This window comes from Ornithodoros turicata, chromosome 2 (genome assembly GCF_037126465.1).
Source record: "Ornithodoros turicata isolate Travis chromosome 2, ASM3712646v1, whole genome shotgun sequence".
Classification (NCBI taxonomy): Eukaryota; Metazoa; Arthropoda; class Arachnida; order Ixodida; family Argasidae; genus Ornithodoros; species Ornithodoros turicata.
The window spans coordinates 64,488,123-64,511,652 of NC_088202.1; the positions used below are offsets into that span (position 1 = coordinate 64,488,123).

Sequence of the window (23,530 nt, forward strand, 5' to 3'; positions counted from 1 at the left end):
AAGAATTTTGATAGGTGTTGTGTAGCGCAGTACGAGAAACTTGCGAAAACTTCCGACGCTAACGTACGCAGGTGGCGTGACAGTCGGTTTACGGAGGGAGGAAAAAAAATCTGCAAAGGGGTCAGCTGCGGAGTAAACATACAAATGTGTAGCAGTTATTCTAATTGTCAGCGCTTTGTGTATCATTTTTGATAACCATCATGACGACGGAAGAAAAGTTCCACGCAGCAGTGGAGGTTATCCGCGGGTTGCCGAAAAATGGTGAGGTTCTGCTGAATTGTGAATAATTTCCACGTATAATTTCCTGCCACGGAACAGGCTTAGATGAGGAAAACTACCGCAAAATCTGTCAGAACTTGTTACGACGCATACTGATCGGCTACCTGATTGGAAGATGACAATTAGGGATGCTGTCTGTCGTGTATATTCGTCGCATGCAAGTCATGCACGCAGTACAGAGTGCAAAGTTGCTATAGATGTTTGACGAAATCCGTCCGATAAGTGTGAGAATGTTAGCCTTTGGAATAGTTTTCGTTTCATGCGTCTTTTCCTATTTGATGTTTTCCCAGTCTACTCACAGGGTGTATCGAACAGGATTATGTCTGTTTTCTATTATTTATTTATTTTAATGCAGCAAGTTTATTCGATAAGAATTACGCGAGTGTGGAATGAGGTAACTTTGCTCAGTTTGTGATCTGAAAGAAATTCGAAACAAAAGGGAAAAAGCCACTGCAGACAGATGTAAGAAAGTGGAACACAGCAATTTTATGGCACGATAAACACATTTTTAAGGGTAGGCTCGTGCTGCAAAAATTCTGCACTCTCTGCATTATAGGCAGATCATCCATAAAGCAGACTCTTGTAGACTGCACCGAGAAAGTGTGCATGCTGCATTGTTATACGCCAGCTTGGGATCCCGCAAAGACCTGTGTGTTCTTGTTCTTCGAGTGTCATATTGTTTCATGATATCGGTTGCATTGCAGTTGAGGTCCCAGATTGTTGTAAATGCTTTCTATTTCTATTTAATACTTATAATGCTGTGCAATAGCACTCTTATGTCTCAAGCTGGTTGGCTGCACTTCTGTATGATGCACAAACAATGAAGTATCCGAACTGCAATTATTTCACAACTGTGCCAATGGAGAACTTTCAGTGAGAAAAAGAGAATCCTTTCGTCGACAACGAATGATGCCAGATTGCAGTGTGTTTAAATAATGTTTTATTTTTGATCTGACAAGACACACCTCTACCATTTTCATTGTCGAACATAAAATTGACACATACATTTGATGCTGGTATCTTCTGCAACGTATTTGAGGAAAGTGTGTCGTTTATGTCCCAGTACAATCCCTGGCATCTATTAACCTTAATGAAACAGAAGAGATAAAAAAAAGTATTTCTGCTTTTCAGGGTCATTTCAACCGTCGCACGACCTTCAACTCAAGTTCTATGCCTACTACAAACAGGCTACCCAGGGACCAGTGGCTGAATGTAAAGTTCCTAAACCAAGGTTTTGGGATATCGTAGGAAACGCAAAATGGTTTGTGTTTTTACTTGTCCACATGTACCTTGTGGTGGGGCTCGTGCTGTGTCAAAATTTGGAGGTGTTACAGGAGATAAGAATGCTTTTATCTCATAAAGTTCAGAAACAACTTTGGCTTCAAATCAGTTTGAATCATGCAATGAGCGTAATTGCTGTGTCAAGGCCTATTTTGTGTTGTTGAAAACACAAGAAAGGAACTACATATACAAGTGCCCGTCACCTGTATGTTGGTATGCCCTTCCAGACAGTGTCTTGATCAGTGTAGGCTATGCAGTTGTACCATACATGCTCAGCCCTTGGGTTGTGGTGTTGCAGTAAGTGGCTGCAGAAAGCCTTAATGTTGAAAATTGAGAGAAGTCGGTTGATCCAGAAAAGAGAAATCTGCTGGTTGGTGGAGGGTCATTGACCTTGTTTCCTCTCCTCTGCTGTGCTGTGCTGCAGGTAGCCTGCATAGAGTAGGTCACAGCCATCAAAGCCTCAAACAGACAATTCCTTGACAGCAGCAATATTATCAGGGAGGCGTGTGAGGTAATGCTTGCGTGATAATGTTGTATCATTCCTACTCCTGTACAAAATCATCTTGTGAGGAAAGTACCAATAGCTGGCTGCATTTATAGTGATATGTTACTGTAGAATGAGAAGATGCCTAATGACTCTCTGCATTTTCACTCAGCAGCTTGAAGGTGTTCATAATAAGTGTTAATACTACTTTGTCCAGCTCTGTAGTTGTAATTATCTAAAATCATTGCACATGCGTGACATCTTCAACAGCAGTAAGGTAGCACTGGAAAGCTTTTCTCCTAAAAGCACTGAGTCTTCTTCAACCTAGATGAATCTGGGCAGAAGCAGCATTCTAGGAAGAGTGTTTCACCATGTATGAAGCTTATTATACGATCCAACGGAAACATACACTGCTCGCTTGCCTTCTCTTCCTACGTTCAACATTATACAGCACTAATTTGTTTAGTCAGTATCACGTGAGAAATCTCTTGCCTAGATTTTTTGTCCAGTGAAAACAAACCATCATTGGCTTTTCTTGTCCAACCCAGTCAAGAGCTCATAACCATAATTCGCAATACTCGTAAATGTGCATAATGGAATACTGAATATTCATAAATGCTCGTTGGCTTTTCTAGCCAAACCCAGTCAAAAGCTCATAACCATAATTCACGATATTCATAAATGTGCATCATGGTGTGCTGAATAATTCATAAATGCTCATAATGGTGTGTAGAGTTCACAAACTAACCAGTTCATCAAAGGCATCAAACTGTTAGAACATCTACTCGACGTTCAATGGACATTGACCTAGCCTGTATCCAATATTTCCGCTTGAAAATATCTAGTTCCTCCAGAGCAACTTTTATGTAGGGCAGGAGAAAGTGGTGGATTGCAGACTGATAAAGTGATTAGATCTCTCTGATAACAGGAGTTGAATTGGCAGGATGGCCTTAACTGTATACAGGGTTAGAGATCGCGAGTCAAGATAAGAATGGACAGTATAAGTGACAGCAGTGATGTGCTGATACTGACTTATCTCCATTTCAGGTTAGGGGATTCGTGAAGGTAGTTTAAGTGTCTGCAATTGATGTTAAGATTTTATATGTTGGTTCACGATTAATTATGCCTCTGAAGTGCTGCACCAAGGCTTTCATGCAGTTTATCATAGACGACCTTGCACGTTCAGTTCCAGCACAGCGCCCTTTGTTATTTGCTGCAGCACGCCCATTATGAGGCTGCAACTGTAGGGACTGTAATATTTCGTTCGCAATTCCAGCAACATCAGCGAAAACACTAGTGTGGTTACATGAGTAGCCATGTTTTTAGATTATATCTAATCATATCACGCAATGCATGTACCGTATTACTGTGCAACCTAGAATATATTTATAGTCATTTATTGTATTTAGTGTTGTAGCGTAACCAATATTATTATTCTCTTACCACATGACAGCCAAAAAGTTGCCCCTGTGCCACAAAACAAAAACAAAAACCAAACAAAGAAATGACAGCTAGAACTGACATTTCAGAGAATGGGTTATTAATTGGCCAAATAAATGCCACAGAAGTAACTTCTATTCAATATATGCTGTAGTTCATTGCAAATATACGAGCCTGAGCTTGAACACGAAAATTAGACAGACTGACGCAATAGGGCGACAGAACAGAATTTACAGCAGTTGTGTTCTAGGGGCTTCTATGTCCTGCTTATTTCTCATCTATATCTGGCTGTCACTTCCTCACTTTCTGCAAATAGTATAATTTTTTATTTGATGATTAGTTGACGATGCCCACGTGGTGTCGTTGCTCATGCATTGCACAGCATGAAGCAGCAGTCCACAGTGATTTGCCTGCGATTGCAAAAAGAAGCCAAAGTCTGAAGTTGTAGGTTTCAAGATGTGAGATTGGTAACTCTTTTGTGGGACTAATATGTTGTAGTTAGTGTTGGTGTCTGGGATATCCTTATTGCTGAAATCCCAGGATTTGGGCACTTGAGGGGAATACTGCAGACCCACTGTTGGCACAGTCACGACGCTGAACTGTGGAACACTTAGGGGTCGTTTAATTTCTAGCGCTGGTTTTAACTGCCTCCCAAGCACCCCAATACCACCTTTCATTCCTAGGCTGCCATTTTTGACGCCTGTGTCGAGGCTCTGTGCATTGAATCAGCGATAAAACTTGGGCGGGTTGGTACAACATGATAAAGGCACGATAAAACGGTGCTCTTTGTAATTGTGTCCGTTTTTAGGTGTCCCAGCTCTGCGGTTTTAGCACTTTTATTTATGCATTGCTTTGTCCGTTCAAAGGGCATCGACAGCGTCGATATAGAAAGCCTGTTTACTCGTCGACGTGACATAACAACTAAGAGTCAGCCAATCAGGACTGTGTTTTCAAAGGCCGTAGCCAATCATGAACGCGCTTTCAGCGGTCGTAGCCATGGAGACTAGCCACCGTCAGCCGCATGGGCAGCCACTGTCATCTGTGAGTAACGAAAGTCCCTATGTACTAGATGGGAGAAAAAGAGCGCAAAATGGTCCTATATTTTCCCTTAAGACTAATTTTCTGGAAAGCGTGTTGTACTTTCAGTCTGCAGGTTCAAATTTGCGAAGTTTGCTGCAGTCATTTGCGAGTTCTTGAATTTGCAGAACGGCGAATCACGGTAGCAGACAAACTCTGGCTTTATTTGACCACGTAGCGAAGGAGGGAGAGAAGGCATTCAGCAGGCCTTCTGTATCTAGGTGGCGTTGGTTGAACAGACAATGTGGCACCGTGCTCGTGAACAATAAAAAATAAAAGGAAGGCTTGTGATCGGAGCAGTGAGTTAACTTTTATGATCGACAGAACAAACGAGGTGTAGCAGCTTCCCACAGAAGTCGAGGGGATTGAGCGAGCGGGTGGTTTTACTTACGTGCCGAAGATGTGCTGGACGCTATGTTCATGCCAGGATGTGTGACCAAATACAGATAGCTGTTGGAGGCCTCAATGAAAGGCACCCACACGCAGCAGTGTAGCCAGAAAAATATTTCGAGAGGGGTTCTATGGGGACCTTACATGGTAGAGGAGGGTTCCCCTCGATTGCCTCTCCCAAATGCACTACCAAAGGTGCCATTTTGGGGTACCTTTGGGGGGTTGAACCTCCAAAACCCCCCCTTCGGCTATGCCACTGCCCATGCACATCTCCTGCGACACAATGTAAACTATGCACGCGGCAAATAAACAGTCTGAGCTTTTGATACTTTGATTCAGTTTTGTAAATCAAAACCTAGTTTCATCCTTGGTGCCTGTGTGAAATGAATCCGTGGGCACAGTACGTGATTGCTGCGAACGACATTAAATTTGAAGAGACCATAGAAGAGACCTCATAAACTTACTCATAAAAAGTGTTGCGTATTAAAAAAGAATGGAAATTGTTACGGGGGTTGAGGACAGGTCATCCGACGTTATCCCAGATAAACGTTAAAGACAAACGTGAACCTGCATTGAAAGTTTCACAGCAGAAAGAGTAATAGAAGCTGAGAAAATGGGCACCGCAAATACCGAAACTCATGCGGCCCTGATATCACAGCGCACGAGAAGTCACATGCTTACAACTGCCAATAGGAATAGATGAAACTCTGAGCTCCGTGGCATCGGCACTTTACCAGGAGCTTGTTCGGGGTCTTTTGTCTCGCTGAGTATGACACTTAGGAGAATAATTTCTTTTCTTCAGTATTCTGGCATTTGGTACAATGCGTCCATGATGTAATCAACCACACCTATGAAACTGCCCCAACCCCTAAATTATAATGATTGTTTTGATTGACATGTAGAGACAGAGCATCGAGGAAAGACACACCAAATGCAAACAGGAAACATCAGAGTTACTGCTGAATAGCTGTGTATATGTGTTGTCTTGGTTTTATTTAAGTCCCAAAATCCAGTCTTGGGATCCTGGGCTCTGTCAGGAAAACTCCAAAAATTTCAGTACTGAAAAGATAGACCTGGGATTCCCAACACTAGTTGCATTTTCCTAAAGTTATCAACATTGTGCATGCTCTGTGTACCTTATGTCATTATTAATTAACACAGGTTAGACTTACTAACCATAGCAGAACACATTTTGGTAAAGAAATGCACATGCAGGTATACACACACGCTCTAAACTATGTCAAAATTTCAGTGCATCGCTTTGTTGTGCTTTGCTCTCAAGTGATTCAATACTTGAAACTAGCACAAAACAGAAGTGTCAAGCAAAGCAGAAGGTGGCAGCAAGCATCATAGTATTACAAAACCAGCATAATGAGCGCACAAATTAAAATTGAAATGCTGCACAGCTTCATCTAATTCGGCACAGACATAATAACAGTTACGCAGTAAACACAGACCAGGCGTGAAGGTCTTTCATGATTGCTGCTGCCGCCGTGCAATAGGTGTTGTACCCTTACCCATCAAGGTAAATGGATGCTTCAGGGGATCACTAGCGTGATCAGCTGTCCAGCTGTCGGGTGTCTCTATTGTGCAAAGGAAAGGATGTAGCATCTGCATTTGGGCTTCGTGTCTTTGCTGTAGTGGGATTCAGTTAATGGTGTATTTTGGAAAATCCTTTCATGGAACATTTTTTGTGACTCTAGTTTTCAAACTTACAATTTTTGAAAGTGCATTTGAAATCATCTAGAATATGGAGTTCCAAATGTCTCATCTTGTGACATATGTGTCTGCATTCTGGTGAAACTATGCATCGACCTGACATTTTCTGCCTCTGGAAATCACTTAAACAGTGATGACCAAGTACAGTCAGGTTTTATTTGGCAACGTGCAGCCTTAAAATTTTGTGATTGTCATTATTCTTCATTGCCTTACAGCTCATACGTTCCTACTGTACATGTCTCAGTGAATATTCTTGTTACTATTACCCTAAAACTCGCAGCTGTAGTGCTTCAGAATCGTGCAAATGCGAGTTAAGTGCCACCGTATTATAGTGGAGATTATACGAGGGCTGTACCGAAAGTAATGCAAAAGTGGTCATAACTTCTTTATTAACTGATGTAGATCGTTAAAATTGCACGTGTAGTTGGAGTGACTGTTCCTCTATACAGGGTGAATAATGGATTCTCAGCAGTAGCAACGTGCTATCATTGAGTTCTTGACGAAGGTGGGATGCAGGCTGTCCAACATGCACAGAAGGCTACAGAATGTGTACAGAGATGACACCATTGACAAGAGCAATGTGCACAGGTGGATCAAGAAGTTTGGAGAAGGGATCCATCTTCTGTGTGGAAATGTGACCACAGTCCAGTTGTTTAGCAAGCTCACGAATCGTGACACATCTGTCCGCGCAAATCAACTCGTCCATTCGCTGATGATTCGTGTCAGCGGTCGCAGTTGATGGTCTCCCACTGCGCGGCTTGTCTTCAATGCTGATTTCCCCTTCTCTAAACTTCATCTACCTGTGCAATGGTGCTCTTGTCAAAGGTGTCAGCTTGATTAAGTGTGCACTGTTATCCAGGGCTTTACAGGCTGTTTACAGGCACCTCAAAAATAAATAAATTGAAATTGAAATCTCCATACGCATTCTGTAGCCTTGTGTGAATGTCGGACAGCCTGCACCCCTCCTTTGTCAATAACTCAATGACAGCACATTGCTTCTCCTTAGAATCCATTATTCACCTGCAATAAATAAATAAATAAATAAAATAAATTCACCTGCAAGGAAGAAAAAGATTATGTAACACATGTATAGAGGAAGAGTCACTCCAACTACATCAGTTTGAGAGATCTACATCAGTTAATAAAGAAGTCATGACCACTTTTGCATTACTTTCGGTGCAGCCCTCGTAAATTATATGTGGTAGCAGCATGCAAGTAGGCAACTATCAGTGTCTAATTTGTGTTTCAGGGATGCCTGGATGAAGCTGGGTGACATGTCTAAAGAAGAAGCAATGCAGAAATATGTGGAAGAGCTTGTGAAGGTAATTAAGGTGGACCAGAGACACTATGAAAAGCCATCGCATAACATTGCTCTGTTGTTGTCTTTATTTAAGCTTTGTTCTCGCTTTAATTTTATGTGTGTGTGTGTGTGTGTTTCGTTTGTAGTAGTCTGTGTGCCGTGTTTATGTTTTATTGTTAGTGCACTTATTTCAGAGCATGTTGCTACATTTTGTTTGGTTACAGAAAGTGTGTGGAATGCCATTCTGTTTGCTTCGCAGGTTATTAAACAGTTAGGAGAAAAGGCATCCCAAGATCAGGTATGGTCGCAAAATTGGGAAAGGGAATCACTAACACAAAGTGCCGGTATCATTCAGAGCCATCGCCTGCAAAAGGCAGTGTTTCTGTTAGGGGGCTAATCCTCGTGCCCTTGTTCATATTGAATGCTGAAACATAACTCTGTAGTCAGTTTTGCTGATGGTATCAGTAAGATGAGAGCAAAACTACAGAAGAAAACAAGACACAAGGACTTTGCTAGAAGACACTTTTATTGTAAAAAAGAAAAAGCCACGAGAGAATTCCATCAGAACCTTCTAAACATCTCCAAATTCTGCTGTTTTTCTACTGGAAATTTTTGTTTTGTGCTTCATGAAATGTGTACATGCACAAAGGTTTACAGTCTGTCTCCGCTGTCAAAATATGTGATGCATAGTGAATCAAAGGAAGATGGGAAATTCCAAATGTTGAAACAGAAAGCACGATTGGTCGACTGAGCAACAACAGTTGCATGTCACACACACTTTTGCAGCGTGCAAAAAGTTCGCATTTCTTTGTCTTCGTCGCTAACTAAATATGCTAGACCCAGGGAATCGAGTAGCTCACCCGGTACATGGACGAGACAGTGCAAAACTGTGTTGTGTGCCACAGTGAGAATCAGCGTAAATAGCTCTCTGCTGTCAGAGCATATCTTTGGCATATTGATTATATATACATGATTTTGTGCACAGCTTCATGCAGCATTTCGTACGGAGCTTCCTGCAGTAAATTGCAGCTCTGCTGTGTTTACTGTACTCCCGGTTTGACTCCTAATTTCCCTGAGTTACTAATATTTCTGCAGGCCCCATATACATACCCTGGAATTGTCAGTCCATGTGCTCCCAATTGTGTATTGTGATCAATATCTGTCTGTGCACAGTACCTGTGTTAGGTGGTTTCATTTCATGGTTTTACTGCATTTTGAATTTTACTTCAAGATTTCAGGGGGTTGAACTTTGGGTACCTCCATATTGGAGAACCATGGAATAAATAACCCATAAAATCCCAATCCCAAAAGCCCAACTGTAAAATCACGTGCAGAATGAATACTGAAAGTACGTACTGAAAGGACATTTATTTTGATTCATCCCTTGCACACAAATATATGTAAAATTAGCTACGATTAGTCCTGTGTTGCGGAAATAGCCCTGTGCTACAGATGCAGTAGAGCTGGTGCAGGTTACTTTTGTGTTACAGAAAAGCTTTCCAGTGCATGATTGGTTAAAAAAGTTAACTGTGTAGACATTGAATGCACACATGTGATGGAACCATAGCACTGCTATATATTTCATTGCACTTTATATCTGGAGCACCTCGTTTAGATCTAAACGTTATAAGGCGATGGCTCTGGATTAAAAGGTCATACCTGGGCTCTGTTCATTCATAAGGGTGCTTAGGCAGCATGCTGGTGACTAACACTAGTAGTGTAACGTTCATGGTGCTTAGGAGCAAGTTGTCAAGGGTCTTACTTTGGCACTATGTATACATGCGCACAAATGCGCCAAAATTGGCATATTACCCTATGAAAATCTGTCCATGTTCAGCTGTTAGCTGTTATATTATGACAACATATTAAAGGCCCCTTGGATGGGGCTCTCATTTCTTCTGGATTTGTCATTGTATTCTAGTTACAAGTGGAAGGAAATGTCTAATTGATAAATGTCAGTGTCTAGGAAATTTGGTCACACTGACCATTGTAATACTCTTGCACATCTTGTCCTCATTGACAGATATTTCATTAGGACTCCAAGATTTAATCGAGAGTACTGTACACGTATAACGTATACAATGTGTATTGCTCATTATTGTACTGCACATGGTCAAATGTTCGATATGGTCATTTTTTGTGAGAACATCAAGACCTCTATTCCTATACGACATATACCATTCAGCGATGTCGAATACAGTTACAGTGAATATCAAGAGAAAGTCTGACTTCTTGACTCTTTGTCTGAATGCACTTAAAACGTTCCCACCACTGTGTGTGTCTAAGGCATCCTACCTAGAAATACAGGATTTACCAGTTGATAAAACTTCAGTCCCTTTAGAAAAAATTGTCTAAGAAAATAGCTAGCACGTTAGCAATTTTACATGCTTTTTTAAGTTCTTGCGAATAAGTTTGCACCCTTTAGAAAATGCATGTTAGCAGCACGATTGTCCTGAATATTTCATTGCCCTCGTTTCATGAAATAGACTAGCATCTTGTAGTTTTTAATATTGGCGTTAGAGGATACAGTCTTTTTCCTGCCAATGCAGTAATGATCTGTACACTAGAAATAGCTGCTGTGGCAACTTATCACTGTAGGTGAGCGTGGGTGCAAGAATACTTGCAGATATCTGCACATTTTGGCACTCTGTGGGTAGACATTAAGTGTTGCTGCGTGTTGCAGGTAAAATGCAGGTGTACCTACATTGCAGCTGTGGGCAGCGCGGGTTTAGTACTTGCATTATGAGCCGTGGGTGGCACATCCGCGGATGCAGTGCAGATATGGATTTACTTGCCCATGCACACCTCTAGTTATCACATCGATCACCAGTGTTGCCAGGGCGATATGCCACACCACTGCAGTAGTCTGAGAATATGTTGTACCTTTCGGTAGAAATAATGATTATACAGTCATATTTCGATTATCCGGACACCTCGTGAGTCGTCACTTTTCGTCCGGATAACTGAACCGAGCAAATTTCTGGAGAAAAACCCCCCAAATTTGGGAGACCTTTTTATAGTTCCAGAAAAGTAAACAAGGAAAAGATCGTTACTTCAAAAATTCATGCGAAGTGAGCTGCTTGAAAATATTTAAGCACGCGTGTGACAGAATTTTGGTCACAGCCTTGGCACCCGCTGCGTCACCCTGCTGTTCAAAGAAGTGTAACGTCTCAGAAGGTTGATCCCGCGCATATATTTTTATCTTTTGCAAATGTATTTGGAATAGGCCAAAAGACAGCCGATGCCTTCCGACGGCCTGGACATTGATGTTCACATGTGGATTTCTTGCGCCCGGTGGATACAGGGCACCTCTTCCGCTTATCATTGACCATCTCTACCGTGTGCCCGCACACCTCAAAAGGGAGTGACCTCTGAAGAAACGGGAGTCAGACAGTACAGAATGTCCCTGTGAGATGTGACCTTTTTTCGGAACAATGCGAACACAGCACATGCCAGGGACAGAGGACGTTGTCACGTTTCTGGATAAGTGAACGAGAATAACCTAGGTCGTGGAAGATTGGTCCCCGTACTTGCTGTCCGGATACGGATAACGAATTCCGGATAACCGAGACAAAATCTAATGGTAACAGGCTCGTTCCCGATAATGTATTCCGGATAGCGATGCTTTCCGGATATCTGAACTCCGGATAAGCGAGACATGACTGTGTTTGAGTGTTCTTATTTTTAATTTGCTCTAAAGCGAAAGGGAGGATGTAGCGGGTACTTTTATAGCTATTATGTACTCGCCACACACTCTGAAAAACTACAGCCCCTCAGAAATATGACATGTTTGCTCATATGGTGTCCAAAAATACAATCGTTGATGAATGCATAGCAGAAGCTGAAACAATAACCTTAAAGCTATCTTGTTTTTTTCCTGCTAGTTGTGAACGTACCTGGCATTTTTGAAATTCTCAGTTTTATAGCTAAAATGTGATGTGCTTGCCTGCATTTGTGAAATTATTTCACTGCGATGCGTACCAGAAGGCCTGTTCACCATGTTACTATGCATGATAACGCTCTCCAGTGCACGTGTGCTCCAAATTAATCGGGAGAGCCTCGCTAGAACGTGTTTTGTCACAACAATGCACAGTATTTGCATGTTAAGGGATGACCACTTTGAAACAGATCGTGGAAGCCATGTCCTATACGGAGAATGTGGCAAAATTCATGGATCTCCTTGGACCACTCTTCGAGGGAATGCCCCAGAAAGACGAATTCCTCACCAGGCTCAACGGAAACAGAGAATCGGAGGATGACATCGAAACTTTGGACGGTGAGAAAATTATGATAATATGCTCCTGTTCTCATCCAGTGCAGAGTCTCAACTGCTGCTTTACCCAAGTGTGCTGCTACACGAATAAAAAATTACCTTGTTGCACTTGTGCTTGGGCTGTTTCAGTATGTGCTTTGTCGTTTCAGTTCCTGAAGAAGAATCACATACATGCACAAAAGCAGTAAATGGAGCACAGGACAAGAAAGCTGCTGGAAATTCGCAAGGTATAGCTTCTGTATCTTTCTCTCTGCTGCTCTTGTCTTGCAACATTCTTTTACACCCTGGTTCTCAGTGCCTGTGAATGGTCACGAATCGTCCTATGAAAGCGAAGAGGAATTCTCTGACACATACGACCATATGGGAGAGGTAAATATTTCATTCAGGAACATAAATTAAAAAAAGTGTAGTTTTGAGTCTTACTGCTTGAAGCAGTGACAACTACACTATGTTGTGTTATAAATAGAGCCTGAGGCTTTAGTGTTTAACCCAATTCTTTCCCGAATTTGTACCCCGAATTGAAGGTTGCCTCTTTAGGGTGAAACCTGATTTTTACCCGGCAAATTGTTCTCAATGAGACGTCTGTAGGAATGCACACTAACTTGTTTGGCATCAAATACAGTTACATCACCATTTGTACCAAACTAGTACAGTTAGTTTGAGTAACTGAGCCCGATTTCTCCCCGAATTTAGGATACTGAAAGTTTTTTCACTCGAATTTGCATGCATTTAGAGCTGACCCCTGAATTTAGAAAAAAGTATTTCCCAAAAACTTCAGGCGCTAGTTATATATGTGTGGGGAGCACTTTTTATTTCAAATTGAACTGGCTGGATTCTGCTTATTAGGATGATGGAGACAGTGCATCACCCCTACCAGAAGCTTCCTCGATTGAAAACACAGTGGGAGAAGCACTTCAGAACGGCACGGAGAGGGTGCTGGTACACGAGAACGACAGCCAGTTGTGGGCATTTTACGCGGAAAAGAAGAAGGTCAACGGAGATCTGCCAAATGCCAGGGGAGGAGGAGACGAGAGGCAGCAACGGTCTGGTGGGCCCCTCGGCGGGGTTCCACCAGGGGGAGGCCGGCACAACCGAGGCTACCGTCGAAGAGGTAATCGTTGTCATTTGTTCATAGTGCATGCAGATTAACACTGAACATGATTCTGAAACCAGTCTTTTTGAATGATTAAATGCCAATACCACCATAGCACTTCATCCTTAAAATAATACACCCACGGAACCAGGATTCTTGTCCGCTGAAGGGAGGTGTCCGTATACATGAGGTATTGAAGTAAGAGCATTAGAGCTCCCCGGGGAAAACCAAGCTGTTCGCAGTAAGGAAGTGTCCATATTGGGAGGTTTCACTGTACTCATATTTTGATCTCACACAGATGTATTATCGTCAATGGCACGCATACAGCTGTATCTTTTGAATGGCGACAGCCCGATTTCTCCCCAAATTTAGCATACTGGAAGGGAATTTGGAAAAAATATGACAGAATGAACGTGAATCCTTTGCGTTATTCCACCAATAGCGATAGCTGTCTGGTCCAGCTGAAACATTCTGGTTGTGTCTGCAGAGAGGAAAGAATCCGCACGTCTGCGCATGCATTGTGGATGGGTGGATGAATAGTTGCTTTTCTGAATTGCAGCGCCAGGGATAGCCCTGGAGTTAGGGGAGCACCATGGGATGTGGCTCTCTTTGCTGCACACATTACGCCCGGATTCTTTTATGACATGCGTTCCGTTTCTTTTTTATTTCTGCTTTATGATCATAGGTTTTACAAGTGCAATTCCGAAATTTGCTCAGTTAAGGTAACTTTTTTTTTTGTCACAATAAGAATTGTGTGTAAAGGAACAGGAGGTACAGGTGATTGGACAATACAGCTCGGGGTGCAATGTCTCCCCGCGTATTCCAAAACGATTCTAGACTCAAAAAGTTCCAAAGCTGCAGGTTGCATTTGCACGGTGAAGAATGTGACCATATGGGACAGGCGCCGGGTATAGACGGAGGTGTATGCATGAACTCGCAATATGCAGCTCACAAAGCATACAAAAGGTCTGTAGTGTCCTCTCTTCTTTCCGCATCATGTCTACATTTGATCCAAACCAACTAGCTCACATCAGTCCCCTTGCAGCTTTCGTTTTTTTTTCGTCGCAGAAACGTTGGTGCAGACGTACATACATGCATCTTTTATCTTTTTTTTTATGATAGCAGAAACTACTTGAATGGGATACAACAAACAACTGCCTGTTTACAGGGAACGTGTTGCATGTAGCAGAATTAATGTGACATTATTTTCCCAGTCGGCCCATGACGTATACTAACCTCCCCTGTCCCCCATTCCTTCCTGTTGTCTTCTCTCCATCTGTCCACATTTGTATGCCACTCGCAGCCACAGTTGCTTCGCGGCGCTAACACGGATTTAAAAAAAACACAAAATCTTTTCCACACAGTGCGGTGGAAGAATCACCAAATGACAGCTGTTTTTATCTTCTACTGCCGTGCCTGAGGCTCTTTCCTAAACATTTCTCCACCGGTTCGTTGATTTTCTTCTGTTCTACTACGCGTACTTTGCATGATTGTGCGTAGTACATGGCTTCATAGATTTCGCGCCCATGCAGCAGTCTCCGAACTATACAAAAATACGCATGAAAGTGTAAGAATCGTAATCCTTGAGTATGAGGAGCACAGAAAAGACACACACACGAATGAGGAAACACACGAAACGACGGCTCAACCGGACAACTCGTCCCACAACGCCACAACACACAACTCTGCTAGCAACGTGGCTTGTCTATTTTGCTTTCTAGCCAAGGCGAGACAGTAGCCAGAGTGCATGCGCAGGGTGACGGATTTTTTCGTCTTCGTCAGACGCAACCGACATTACAACATGAGACTGTGGCACCCTCTGTGAGGCGTGGGCGGAAGCACTTTAGCGCAGGCTTATTTCAACAAGACCTTGTGAGGCGCTTTACTGGGTGCTTCAGACCCTCTTCCACTGACTCCGGAATCTCCCTCCCCCCTCAATATATACCTCCACTTTACAGCTATCGCTGCAAAAAATATTTCCCGAAAACGTCAGGCTCTACGTATAAGCCAGATGACAGCACGGATGTGATCATAACAAACCTGGCTGTTACCTGAACTATTTCGTTTCACTTATTACGGTGATATTTTATTTAGTTTAGTGAAATTGATCGGACAATGAGTGGTTCCAAACATCAATAGAAAATTATGCAGATGGCGACATTGCTGCTGACAATGTACCGGCGATGCCAGGTGCACCGAACCGTTACTACGGTGGTGGCGGAGGCAACAGCGGTGGTGGCAGCGGAGGAAGACGACACCTGCCCATGGAAGTGAGTGAGCAGCTGGCCATAGCTGTACTGAGGCTCCAACACACTATGGATGAGGTAGTGGCACGTTTGGAAGCCCTTGAGACCCTCCTGCAGCAATCAAAGGTATCTGCACGTTGTGTAACAAAATGTACCTGACAAGATGATTGTAATGCTTTAATACGCTAATAATTGAAGGCATGAAACGTAGAACAAATCCAACACTGAAGCCTCACAGTGCCCAGTTGCATATTTCAATTAGTCCTGTATTTGCTCGCATATTAGATGCTCTCGCGTATAGAATGCACCTGTTTCAAGCAGCAGTTGACTCCTTTACCCCAGAAAATCGCGAAATTTACAAGTCGGCGCCACAGAATTTTAAATTTGCCGCAGCAGAAAACCAGGGTCTTAGAAAACCTTAGACATAGGTCATGATTTGCTGTATGAAACACCCATGATGTGACCTCAAATGGGATCTCAAGTTGGAGGAAACACTTTATTTGCTTGGATAATGTGGGTAAAAAAATATTTTATAATCTTACATATTCAAAGCACTGTTGTAGCTCAGCATTACTAATATATTTTGGTCTCCTCTAGTAGCGAATGCCATCTGTTGTCTACAATCGTTTTATAACTGCTGCAGCATCAACAGAGTTTATTGGAACTGACAAATTTTTTATCGCAATAGACGCTATATTCGGAGCAAGCACTCTCATTCTGTGCTAGAACCAATTACCACATTTACTCGCACTTTTTCTAAAAAAAAAAAAAGTCTGAAAAGGTGGGGATGTGCACTTTGCACGGGAGTGTTCATTACGATATTCAAAGGACACAAAATTTCAAAATTTTAGTATGCTAGGCCTATACTTACGTTATCACTGCATTGCGCGAGCACAAACGAAGTACATACCCTAATAACGTGCTACCGCCGACGGTCGGCAATATGCCGGCACACTACCACTCATATACCGGTGAAATACGTCGAGATGCTGCTGGAAGACTCCGCACGTCGTTCAATTTTTTTCCATCATATTGGACCTGGACCTCCCTGGTTCACCCCCTTCTTTTGAGTGGAAAATGTGCATTCTGTATGTGACCAAATGGTAACGGCAGCTGACGAAATTCTTTAATCATGTGCTATCATACAGTTTCAGTGGCATCCTACGCAAACTCTTTACTTCTCAGCTGTATCCCCTCTTTAGTGTGCTCGGTACTATAGCCCCCTTGAATTCCCATATAGTCTGTCTGCTAGAGAAACGTGCTTCTTTGTGAAGCCGTCCCAGGGGACATGGCCCACTCCCTATGCTGCTTGCCGCCACGTGGCAGGCAGATCGCTCAATAAACACACATGTAGAAAGGAACCAGAATGGTTGTTTTGACTGAAGTTTTCCATTGGCTAACTTTGTCAAATTACAGGGTGCTCCTGCAGGATGGGGTGAAAGATGCACGTTACATTCTTGCATTACATCACGCATTTATCACCTTGCAAGAAAGATAAAGGAAGCATTGCTAATTTCATACTAGGATGCCTGGGCAGGGGCATACAAAAATACAATGCAATAATTGTTTGTTTGACCTTGTTTTGTGTCCTCTCTCTTTGCAATGTCTTTCCTCTTCCTTTTTTTTTTTCCACGCCATGATGTGCATGTCCCTGTGTAAATTAAATGTTTTGATGGTTGTATAGTTTGGTGCTATTCGGCATTGTTGTAACGTACAGTCGCCCTCCGATTTTTCGGACTCGGCGGGGATCGCGCAAGAGTCTGAATAATCGAGCAGTCCGAAAAAACGAATTTTGCCTCAAAATAAACTTTACTAAGCCCTAGTAGGCTGAAAAAATTTGTCGATGCTTTCCTAACAAGCTTCCAGCTCTGCCTGATAACATCAGCTTCTATTTCCCGAAGCGACATTTCGTCACTGTAAGAACACTGACAGATGCACCGCCGTCATCAAGTCCGCAAGTCGGCTTCACCTAACGCATGCGTGCTGTAGGTGAAGCTCGCTTTACAGCGCTGTCGCGCGACTCGCGGGCGGACAGCACGTGCTGGGCCGTTGGCCAAAAACGAAGACGCAAAAGCGCTACGACAGACCTCTTCTACTCAGAGGAATGGAAAATAAACAATCATCACTGCCTTTTTTTTTCTTCAATATTCTAGTTGGTTGATTTCTTTTGATACGAATTTCAGATGATACCAATGTTTTCCGTCACCCCATGAAAGAAATTCGCGGGTTGGGCAAACAGAGTCCGAAATATCGAGCGACGGAGCTGCACGACGTCCGAAATTTTGGACGTTCTTATACATCATCTCTATGGGACCCGCGGCCGTTCCGCGAACAAGTCCGAATAATCGAGCATGTCCGAAAAATCGGTCGGCGACTGTATATCACACACATGATGTGTTTTCACAGAACTCCTGCGTCTGAGACCTTAACTTTCGACCGCACGCTTAGTCTACTCTTAATAGGAGCGTGACATACAGCACACAGAACCCCATAGTGCAAGAGGAGCTCAAAAGTCCCTTTGAGCATGCGCAATGACAATACCCCACGTCACATTCCATCAAACCTACATCCACGTCCAATTTACAAAAACTTGAGTTGAACGACCAAATAGTAGTAGCTGCACTGTGTCGACAAATATTATTCAGCACTGTACCAGCTGTACCACCCAGGTTAGCAGTTCTCGAAAGTGGACAAGGTCTACTGGTCCCCTAGTTGAATATGGACAGAAAATCTGGTCCTTATAGTTGATGACCGCTATAAAGAAACTCACCACTTCAATTTTGTGTGTCTCACTTTCGTATCACATAGTGACATAATCCTAACCATGCTGGTCTTATATTTCATGCGTTCTTTCCAGGCCCAGCAAAACCAACACTGGTGGTTGTTTGGCAACATCCCACCGCACATCTTGTTGGTGATTCTCTCATGGCCCATCGCCTTACAAATTGGCCTGTACATCCTTCGGAGACGTTCTCATAGGCGTGGACTCCACTGACCTAGCTGCCCTGCATCACCAGCAAACAACCATTGCAGTGCAGACATAGCGCACACTAGCACACAAGTTCCATGAGGCCACAGGACCACCAGGTGCGCAGCATCCAAGCTTCACCATTTCTGTGCAATTCGAGGCACGTGCAATCGTGTACAAGTGTTCCTTATGGCGAAAAAGAAAGTTGTTTATATGTTTGCTGTGAACACCTCCCGTGTAATTTACACACACTCCTGCCTTCTAGCAGTTGCAGAACATCATAGAAGCGTGCACCATTGTGCGTATTGCTCTTTCAGCATTTTCACACTGATTTCAACATTCAGTGAAATTAGGGGCTGCGAAATGTATAGTCTTGCGGTGCATGCTGTGCTAAGTTCCTGCAACGAAATTGCATGTTGAAAGTTCAGAGTTGCTTCATAGGATGACGTGAAGATAATTTAGAGCAAGGCCTGTAAAATCATTTTGTTTCAGGTGTTCACCCCACCCCCATCAATAAGCAGCTATTGTAATCGGTAGACCCTCTCATATGGTCTCCCATTTACCACATTCCAGATTTGGTTTTTGTTACACCGTACATATCCTTGGGATAAAATTTTTGTGGTGCTTGCTGTGCGAGTAAGCCTGAATATAGCTCATGCTAAGCTATGTGTACAAGTACAATGATTTCTTGTTACATACTAAACAGTTACTAAATCATCTGTATTGACAGCCCGTTATTATTTTGAACTCATTGAGAAAACCTTGTTAATACTGTCTACTAGTCCGACTTCCTTATTAAGTTTCTGCTGTACAGCTGGGAAACCCACTTCAGTGTCTTGCCCCCTTGAGATTACTTTTAGTTAGAGCTGTGCGAATAGCAAAATTTCCATTGCGAATAGTTTACGAATATTTCACTTGCACTGCGAATCGAATCTGAATAATTTCTTCAGACGGCGAATCGAATTCAAATAATCAGAAAAGGCCCAATTCGAATAATTTCAACTACCTCATGGTGAAATATTTTGTGCTCATTATATGATGTTGTGCTCCAAACTCGTGCACCTTTTCACCCAGCATAACGTATGGTGAGAGAAGGGTCCCTCTGTGTTGTGTATGGTAGACTGCATTAGTGGGATCAACTGCATTGAGAGTTAGTCAACATGTTCCATGCAGCCTGCTTCGTGTGCATCTCTTCATTTCTATGTTTACATTGTGAATTTCCTGCGCTTTTTTTAGGAACTGCACTTACGTATTTCCATCTATTGCTGAACATAACTCCAAAAGATGGGAATACATTTATTGGAACATGCAGTGCCCAGGGTACAGTTTTGACCATGAGCTCACGGAAGTTGTAGACTTTAGTGACTTTATTGTTAACAGTGTAAAGCGGGGTTCACCTAACTCCCGAGTGTAATTAGGTGAAGCCGACTTGCAGAATGTAGCCACGCACCAAAAGAACAATGGCGGTGACGTGAAGTGGGCTCCACCTAACTCTTCGACGTAGTGAGGTGAAGCCCACTTGCAGAACGACGATGGTGATACCTCGCGTCAGTACTGTTCGAAAAATATTCACAAATTTCGAATACTGAAAATAGGTTGAGAATAGCATTCGAATAGCATCGGATATTCGTTTCACATTCGAAATTTTTAATATTTGCACAGCTCTACTTTTAGAGTATGATTCCTGTATTTCCATTTTACTTTTTTTGTTTGTACAAACACTCTTATTGCTAATTGTGTACAGTACATGTAATGTTGGAAACACTGCAAGGTGGACGTGGTTGAAATCAATTTAATATTTTTGTTACGTGCGAATTTCTTTTCAATTCGATATTCGGGGCAAATACCAGTGAATCTTCTCAAATAGCTTCCAGTGGTGGTGACCGTAGTTGGTTCGTGGAGTAATTTTGCCGTCCAAAGTGTTTTTTAACATTATGCTGGCACAGCATATTCAATGCCATATCTCTCGAGAGGACAACACGTCTAATCGACCTGTACCATGCCTCCCAATTGCTTGTGTCGACCCTGTAGCTATTGGAGTGACAAGCAAACACATTACCAGTTCATGCATTGAGGCCAGCAGGGTTAAGCTTTGGATAGTTGAGCAGTGTTGAGACAGACACTGTACAAAATACTTTGTATTAAATAGTATTTGAGTCATTTAGTCAGCGTGTTTAGCACAAGAATGTATTCTTGTACGTTAAATGCTTTGATACAGAGCAAGTAATTCCTGCTAGGTTGGAAGGGATATACCCCAGCCTAACAGTGCAGTTCGAAAGGAACTTTGCCAGAAAGAGCAAAGCCACAAAATGATGAACATGGAAAGCTCATTTAGGAGTCCTCTGTGGTATGCGTGGCACATGTCGTTATCAAAGCAGCGCCCACAGGCTGACAACGAGTAAGGCAAAAGAAGCTATGGCTAGTTGAAATTTGCAGATTAACGCCAACCACTGTCCTATGGCCAACTATGCATCAGTGGGGTCATCTTGTGCATATGTCACACTCTGCATCCCTGTCCGTGGCAGATTTTTTTCACCAGTAGGTGTAGCTTCTCTCAAAAATATTGCTGACTGCTGAATTATTTCATCGTAGTCTGTAGTAAATATGCCACTGTATATGAGTGGTAAGGAGAAGCAAGGTGTCACGTGTTTTTGTTAGCGGCGATTGGCCCGAGGCTCAATCTCTTTGAAGCAGCTCGACAGGTTTTTGCTGTGTGGCCAGCTCTCACCAACTCGGTTGGTCCTCGTATGCGGTATCTGCTAGCTCGTACAAAGTTACATGAGTTGGTGAAAAATGTATAAGGCATATACAGTCGCCGACCGATTTTTTGGACTTCAAGGAGCCACAAAATCAGTCTGAATTTTTAGACAAAGGCTTAAATCTTCTATGTTTTTTATCGCTCACACCGGCTTGAAATAACTGTCGACAGGAGTTTGCTTCAGCGCGCGTAAACAGGCTAACGCATCAGGGCAAATTTCTGCTAGCATAGCCTTGTTGTGATACACTTCCATGAGTTTCCAAGCTTCCAAGCTTTGCCTTCATGCATGCGCTGGGTCGGCACGCTTCCCTTCGTGGCACGGTCCGAAATATTGAGTCCCAAAACGCACTGCAGTGCATCTACTCTGGCTCTTGGAAGACGAAAAGTTTGAAAAAAACCGGGCATGCTCGGAGCGAAATGAGTATAAAAAAGAGGGCAGTCCATCCGAAACACAGTCAGAAATATTGGAAACGGAAACACATTGGCTGTATGGGACGTTTGACGGTGCCAAGAGGTTTGTCCAAAAATTGGAAAGCCTGAATTTTTGGAGTCCGAAATATCGTTCTGCGACTGTATAAGCACATTGGGTATAAGGGATACCAAAGGACAGTAACTGCTTTTGTTGCACAACTAGCCAGATAGGGTCTGTTGAGCCATGCCAAGCCAGCCCATTGTGCCTGATTGTTTTAAGCTCTCCCTATAAAATTTATTAAAAATTAAAACTCTGTTGGCATGGAGAAACTCTACAAGTGTAGTCCCACATGAAACTTAAGAAGTCTAAATATCTGCATAACGAGCATAATACCGTAATTTCACACGTATAAGCCGCACCGCAGATAAGCCGCAGGAGGCGTTTTTAGGATAATTTTGAAAATTTTCTGGCAGATAAGCCGCGGGTAATACGAGACGAGTTATTTGTGCGCCAAAGGAGACCATAGAGAAGGCCATAAAGCCTGTGGTCAATATTCCGGGGTCGGCGTGGTGTAGAACAAAGGAGGTCAGCTCTATAGAGGTCTACTAAGATCGGATTGTGCCCTTGTTGGGCGTTTTTCATGGATTGATGGGTCAGTGGTCTTCCAGAAGACGTGAATCATGTTACCACTTTCGTTAAAGCTGCTTGGGGGAATGCACCAGGAAGAACAATCTACTCGAATGTGGATCCGTCCCTGTTACGCACTCTTCGTGCATCGGCACGGCAGTGCTGTTTCAGAGACACTGTCGACCCTTTTGTTAAAACCGGCGTATGGGGAAAATACCAGGAAAAAAAGAGTCATCAGATAATCCGCACCGGTGGATAAGCCGCAGAACGCCCGTGAGAAGAAAAAAATTGCACATAAGCCGCGGCTAATACGCGTGAAATTACGGTACTTTGAAAGTTCTGCAAATCAACACTCGAGTTTTAAACATTTAAGTGTCTTGTTATGCACAATTCTGATCATTATGTTGGAATATTTGTGCCTAGCTGTACACTGTTGTGGGTATTGCTTTAATGTGCTGTTGGTTGGTCAGGAGATGCTTCCTGATGTCGCTTCGAGTTTGCTGACAGCAGTGAATTGTGTATCACAGTTCACGAAAAGTGAGAATTTCCCAGGAATGAGGTTAGTCTCTAAAAAATCCCATGCTACATAAATCAAAGAGCATGGTTGCATGCACTGCATGCTTTTACAAAAGTCTTCGTCTGTGACGTTGAATCTCCCACAGACATAAACCATGTTTTATCTAATCCAACTCAGCATGAAGAACAAAATGCAAGTATATATGACAACATGCAGGTCGTACAAACACAGTTGCTAAGTACCAAGGCCTTGTTGACCAGTATTATGAGGCTGCGGAGGTTATTCTGGTAAAAAAAAAAAAGTCCAAGCCACACTGAGCCCAGAGTCTGCATTTTTTCAAAAAGTGTAGCACAAAGTGAATAGCGATTTATAGCAGACAGAAAAATATATATTTTTTACCATCGCACAACTGTGATACCTATTCTGTGTATATATAAGAAATGTTTGAAGAGAGTTGATAGGGCATAAAGTTGTAAAGATGTGTCTTGGACAGTGGTTTTTAATTTGATACGTACTAATTGTGGTGGAAGTACGAGTAAACGTATTAGTATTGTGAAAAAGGTTGTATCATGATTTAATAAATGATTTGTACCAGCATGTTGAGTGTCTAACATGTTACAAGTTTCTCTCTTGCATTTGTTTATAGATATGCAAAGTGCTGTATCA

At 42.7% G+C, this 23,530-nt stretch overlaps 1 protein-coding gene across 2 annotated transcripts; it reads left to right on the top strand.

Annotated features, from left to right (window-relative positions):
• The first annotated feature begins 85 nt into the window (after window positions 1-85).
• Window positions 86-23,461, top strand: LOC135385500 (acyl-CoA-binding domain-containing protein 5-like). 2 transcript variants are annotated; one of them, XM_064614848.1, is made up of 10 exons: window positions 86-261; window positions 1,411-1,540; window positions 7,920-7,992; window positions 8,230-8,268; window positions 12,099-12,246; window positions 12,393-12,470; window positions 12,539-12,612; window positions 13,090-13,354; window positions 15,488-15,708; window positions 18,440-23,461. In XM_064614848.1, the coding sequence occupies exons 1-10, from the start codon at window positions 201-203 to the stop codon at window positions 18,575-18,577; spliced, it is 1,227 nt and encodes a 408-aa protein (XP_064470918.1). In that variant the 5' UTR covers window positions 86-200; the 3' UTR covers window positions 18,578-23,461. The 2 variants fall into 2 exon arrangements, with proteins under 2 accessions (XP_064470918.1, XP_064470919.1); XM_064614849.1 differs by lacking the exon at window positions 8,230-8,268.
• Window positions 23,462-23,530: the final 69 nt, after the last annotated feature.